Source organism: Cupressus sempervirens, chromosome 3 (genome assembly GCF_028749045.1).
Source record: "Cupressus sempervirens isolate cs-2001-9-10 chromosome 3, ASM2874904v1, whole genome shotgun sequence".
NCBI classification, from domain to species: domain Eukaryota; kingdom Viridiplantae; phylum Streptophyta; class Pinopsida; order Cupressales; family Cupressaceae; genus Cupressus; species Cupressus sempervirens.
The window spans coordinates 185,794,792-185,801,422 of record NC_143120.1 but is presented as its reverse complement, the minus strand read 5'-3'; the positions used below and the strand labels follow the sequence as shown (position 1 = coordinate 185,801,422).

Sequence of the window (6,631 nt, the reverse complement as noted above, 5' to 3'; positions counted from 1 at the left end):
CCATTCTATCTACACGTCGATAGGGTTTGAAGTACCCTTCAATACTTTCATTTTCCTCTTCTTGTAAATTGAAGATATAGTTGTTGTTTGTTGCTCATATCTATAATGTTATGGTTTTTCACTGACAACTTTTTGTTTCCATAAATTTTTTTTATGTGAAATCTTATACATGTTCTCTATGCTTGATTTATGGTTGCACACTAATATTATTATCTAATATATATTATGATTTATAATACCAGATACATTACAAAACAATAATCAACACTTTAGTCTTGGAAATTATAAGAATGACAAAAATAATCAAACAAACTACTACTAATACTTTTCACTCTACTTAAATTTTTCATGCATACAACTTGCTAGGAAGGATTGACACTCTTCTTTTAATATTGTTTTTTATTTATATTTCCTTGCTTTTTATTTGGATAGTGGTAATAGAATTCAATTGTTCTTATTATTATACAATTCAGGAAATGGCTCCTACTGCTCCTGATTCAGAAGAACAACCTATCCATACTCATAGTGTTGCTATGAATTCACGGAAGAGAAGTCGCTTGTATTATGCATGACATAGAGAAGAAATTAGAGCACGTCGTTGCATTCAACACTACCAACTTTTACAATCAACACCAACCCAATCATTCCCCCACTACTGCCAAAGTTCACCAACTTCAATTACTCCACAACCTTTTATTAATATAGCACCAAATCTTGTTGAGCATAATGCTCATTGTCAACAAACAACAACCCACATGGATTTCCACTTATCATCTACATATATAGATGCATTACACAGATTTAGAACTAGGATAGATGCCCTCTCAAAACTGCAAACATGTACAATCTGTAAGGAGTGCTACCCTGGTATGAATGTATGTACATCGAATGGACTTGTAACTTGTAAGAGATGTTTTTCTGAGAGGTGTATACATCGCTTCTTAGAAGCCAACAACATGGACCCCTTTGAGCAACCAATTGTGTTGAAGGTTCTCACCCAAGTAGAAGAGATGCTTATTGCATGTGTTACTCCCATCTTGCAAGTAACACATGCTCATGGTGGGCAATACAAATATAGTGGCCACACAATTAGTTTCCCCCAGGATATACAAACAATTACAAAATATTTACCACGTACAATTGACCAACTAGATGTGTTAGTTGTTCGAAGACTTAATTCAATTGGCAAGCATTATGATTGCTATGTTAGTAGAAGTCATGTTCACAATGCACTCTTGTATAAGATCAAATTTGACCCTTATTACAAAGATGTACAAATTGACAATTTGGCATTATCATTGCTCCCTAATTTCAACACAGATATTTCACCAATGCTACGTACGATTGATGATTCTCGTGAACCTTTATATTCTACAGATGCACCAGTAGAAAATGTACAATGTGATATGGAAGGTGACTCCCAAAATTCAACATCATTTATGATGAGCCTACCAAACAAACGTCGTCAACTCCAAATCATTAAAGATTCTTTACAAATAGAACAAGATACAGATGACATGGCAGTTTGGCCACCCATAAATTCTACCCCTATTAATGAGTACAATATAGAGGGGTTGTTTGACATGGCCTTTCCCACGCTTTTCCCAAATGGTACTGCACTACCCATGCAACCTCGAGCTAGAGAAGTGGAAATGCATGAATATGCAATGCATCTTATCCATTACCATGATAATAGGTTTGGCCAACATCGACGCTTTACATACTTCCTATTGAATCTTATGATGCGTCATCGTAGTCAGTCTACTGCATCTATTTTTATTAAACGTAAAGTTGAAGACAATACACCAACCACAATTGAAGACCTTTGCTCTCACTTGACTAATCTGCCTAACAATCAATTGGCAGAAGAACTAATGCACTTTGGTTCTACCTTACGAGGGACAAGAGCATTTTGGAATGCACGTCACACAGAGTTGACAAGTTTAATTACCCAAATAGGCTCCCCAACATTTTTCTTTACGTTGAGTTCAGCAGACACTAAATGGCCTGATTTGCATAGTGTTATTTCCCCAAATATTCCATCTTCATTGCTTACCAACAAACAACGCATTGATAATGTGATTAATAACCCTCATACAACATCATTATATCTACACCAACGCTTCACAATTTTTCGTGAAGAGATAATCGAGAAGCTCATGGACGCAACTAATTATTGGTATCGCTCAGAATGGCAGGGTAGAGGGTCTGTGCATGTACACGGTGTCATTTGGGTAAAAAATGCTCCAAATATGGACACACTTGATTGGGAAGATCCTCACGCAGTAGAACAAGTCAAAAAAATTTTCGAAAAATATGTCACTGCTATGAACCCTCGCTCAAAATATGAAATAGACAACATGCAAAATAGAGCTCCAACAGATGATCCATGCCTTCTAACTACAACTCAATTAACTTATGTTGATCCATTCATTGATTATGAAGAACTAGTTAATCGTGTTCAAAGGCACACTCGATGTACTGAGAGAACGTGTTTACGTAAGAAAGGTAAAGACATGCAATGTAGATATAAAGCTCCATGGAAAGAATGTGAACAATCATCATTACACCTTAATGAATCAGGACACGTATGCTTTGAACCAGCTAGAAATGATGAGAGGTTGAACATTCATAGCCCAGAAATGTTATCAATATGGAGAGGGAATATAGATTGTCAACCTATTACATCCCGAGCATTAGTTCTAAGATACATTGCAAAGTAGGCATCAAAAGCTGAAAAAAAATCTGAAAACTGTGTTCAGATGTTGGGCAAAATTTGTTCAGATTCAAATCTTAGCGACAATGCTGGCAAAGCATATCAGAAGTTTTTGGTTGAAATTGTTGCTGAAAGAGACATTAGTGCACAACAAACATGTCATATGCTTCAAAAATTACCTCTTGTAAATTGCAATCGCAAATTTTACAACTTTGAATGTGGGGAGAAAAGTGTTGCACCGCCTAAAACAAACAAATGATGGTAGCAAAATAGAATCTAGCTACATACAAGCCTACATGGAACGTCCAATTGACCTTGAACAACTTACACTAATTGAATCAACCAGATCATATTCATATGCACCTTCTCGAAAAGGAACCAAATGGAGAATAAGAAAGGAAAAAGCAATAGTGCAAGTTTTTCCTAAATTTTTTTCAATTCCAAAAGAAGACTCTAAACATTTTGAAACATTTTGTTGGAGTGAATTGCTTTTGTACAAACACTTTCATGAGATACACCTAGATATAGGTTTGGACAAAGATGACATTATTGGAAATTGGAATCTATTACACATAGAAACGTATAAAGTTTGGCATGTCGATCGTACTGGTCTGGTTGAAGATGTCATGAAAGAGGATAATGAATCAGATTCCGATGTAGATATACTTGCTTCATTACAAATGAATGAGTGGGAATTTTTGTCCCAATTGAGCCTTGCCAATAGTTCTACCTTAAATGACCTGGACATGTTGGGAAAACGTGACTTTGACAACAACCATCCATGGGAAAACCATAATGTTCCCTTGAATTTGCATGATCATGCCATTCAATTTATACATAGAAACAAGATGGTTGGTTTAATTCCCAACTCATCCACCTCTACCACTACCAACAGTTACGATTTATCACGTCAACAACAACTTGCACTTTCAATCATTATAGACCACTCCACATCAAATCTCTCCATGCAACCTTTATACATGGTCATACAAGGAACTGTTGGAACTGGAAAATCATATCTTATTAGTTGCATAAGAAATGCACTACACAATTCAATGTTCAATGCAATAAACCCACTCCTTGTTCTTGCACCAACAAGTATTGCAGCTTTCAATATCCATGCATCAAGCATACATGCAGCCCTCAAAATTCCAATTCAAGAAATGAAATCACTGCAAGGACAAGCATTGACAAAATACCAAGAAGAGATGAAAAACATTCATTACATTTTAATAGATGAGATGAGCTTCATAAGCCCCAAACTACTACTAAAAATTGATTCTAGACTACGTGAAGCTATACCCCAAAAACAACACCTTTGCTTCGGTGGCATGTCCATGATTCTTGTAGGAGACCTAGCCCAACTTCCACCTGTTATGGACAAACCAATCTATGCATCTCACACTAATGCAAAACACTTGTGGCAAAATTTTAATACAGTTGTAACATTGAAAACAATATTTAGACAACAAGGTGATGATCCACTTCAAATACGATTTCGTCAAGCACTACAAAATATGCGCAATGCAGAACCAAATTTACATGATTGGGAGTTGTTAATGACTTGCACAAATAAAAACCTCACTCCAACTGAATGTATTGACTTTGACCAAGCAACACATTTGTTTGCTACCAATGAACAAGTTTTTCTCCACAACAAAAAGATTTTAAAAGAACTAAATGTCCCTATTGCACTTTGCACTGCAATAAATGCACATCGTAGGCTTGAGGAATTTGCAAATGATGACCAACTACCTAGAGAAGTTTTACTATGTAAATTTCAACGTGTTATGCTTACAAGCAATCTTTGGATCGATGTTGGTCTTGTTAATGGATCTCTTGGAGAGGTCAAGGATATAGTGTATCCAATAGGCTCTAAACCCCCTCTATTGCCTTCTTATGTTACTGTAGAGTTCAATAGCTATACTGGTCCACCTTGGGATCCTAGAAACCCAAAAATTATTCCAATACAACCAATTTCCCGAGGCAATCGTACCCAAATACCCCTCACCATAGCTTGGTCTATAACTATACATAAATCACAAGGTCTTACCTTAGGTATGGCTACAATTGACATAGGTAAAACTGAAAGACAAGGCCTCACCTTCACAGCAATCTCTATAGTCAAATCCATCCATGGCCTTCGTGTAGAGCCTTCCTTCTCTTTGAGCGCTTTTGTAAGATGCAAAAAAACCCATACAATATCATTAGAAAGAAAGAAGAAGCGCGTTTGCACACAATGTCGCATAGAAATTACTTCTATGAAGCAACTTCTACATTGAATGGTAATGTTTGGCATTCTAAATCTTTTTGTTTTAATTTTATTAGTTTCTTTTTCTAACTTCCTAAGAAATCCATAACACTTTGTACAGGTTGACATTTGTTGGATTCTAACAAGGAGTTCACACATATCAAATACTCAAGAAAATTTCAAGTTTGTCAACTTACTTTTGAATGATTTCAATTTTTCAATAATTTTGAATTTTTGATGATTTACTCATATGTACTTTTCTTATTTATTAATTCTATTTTCCTTTTATGTACAAGTCTTTCCCACCACGTCAAAAATAGGACTCCATTTTCTTCATATTTAGAATTGAGAAGATATTTCAACAAATGTACATTACAATTGTATATTCTATGTGAACCCTTTAAAGATGTTACTCATGTATATATGCCTGTGTTGTATATAAATTTACTCATATGTACTTTTCTTGTTTATTAATTCCATTTTCCTTTTATGTACAGGTCTTTCTTGCCTCGTCACAAATAGGACTCCAGTTTCTTCTATATTTAGAATTGAAAAGATATTTCAACAAATGTACATTACAATTTTATATTCTATGTGAACCCTCTAAAGATGTTACTCATGTATATATGCCTTTGTTCTATATAAAATGTATATACTTTGCCTTCAGTTTGAAATCTCTTCTTAATTAGAAATTTGTTCAATTTTTCTTTTCTACTAAACCTATCGGCGTACCCCTTGCACCTCTTTTGGTGCAAGTGCTAGTATATATTATATTTGAAACGATAGCTCTAATTAAAATATTTTGTTTTGTCTCATGTTCATCAATTGTCTCACACAATAAATATTCAACAGTCAGCTGAGGCATAGTCATTCAAGGCGAAGTCCAAGGCAGATGAAGAGGGCCAAGAAAATACATGACAAACAAGACAAAAAAATACACATTTGCAATGGGCTCCAAGAAATGATCCATTTTTCACGATTGACGCGTTCACAATTGTATTAATTGAGTGCATACTACTTGCAAAGTTTGATTAATGAAACTCAAATAATTCACAATTGACCCGTTCTATCGGCAAGAAGTGGGTGAAAAGAACATTTTCAATGAGATATGACCCGATTCATTTTGTTCCCCATGAACAGGCGTGGTTGATCCACTCAGTGTACCAGACCGGCTAAACCTGTTAGCCGGTTCCATAGGCATTCCCACGCTGCAAAGAGGCCTAGAAGAATAACCTTGACCTTTTCACCCATTATGCTTGAAGTGAGCTTATGATACTTCTCTCTAATGATAGAACTATTATAGATTTTCACACCCATCGAGAAAATAGGAGAAAAACAATAGAGATTTCATTTTTATTCATTTTATCTTTAGTTTTATAGGAAAAAGATGCAGGGAAGTAGAGCTTTTCATGGTGGATGTGGAATTTTTGTGAGTTCTCAGTTTTGAAAGGAAGCAACGTTGAATTATGGTAGCAGGGCATCAATTTGTACTCCCTAATTCCAATGCAACTCCACTCCAAGTAATGTTTTTTTTGTATCTTTTTAGCATTGTATTTGGTCATGTACTTTTTAGACATATTTGGTTATGTACTTTTTATACAAGTTGGTGTGTTGGAACCAGGCTTGGAATTTGACGATCACCCCTACCTGTCAAGTGGATTTTT

At 35.3% G+C, this 6,631-nt stretch overlaps 1 protein-coding gene across 1 annotated transcript; it reads left to right on the top strand.

The window, feature by feature from the left end:
* Nucleotides 1-3,012: 3,012 nt before the first annotated feature.
* LOC149565418 (ATP-dependent DNA helicase pfh1-like) lies at nt 3,013-6,199 on the top strand. Its single transcript, XM_089816313.1, has 2 exons — nt 3,013-4,702; nt 6,108-6,199. The coding sequence occupies exons 1-2, from the start codon at nt 3,013-3,015 to the stop codon at nt 6,197-6,199; spliced, it is 1,782 nt and encodes a 593-aa protein (XP_089672439.1).
* The last annotated feature ends 432 nt before the right edge of the window (nt 6,200-6,631 follow it).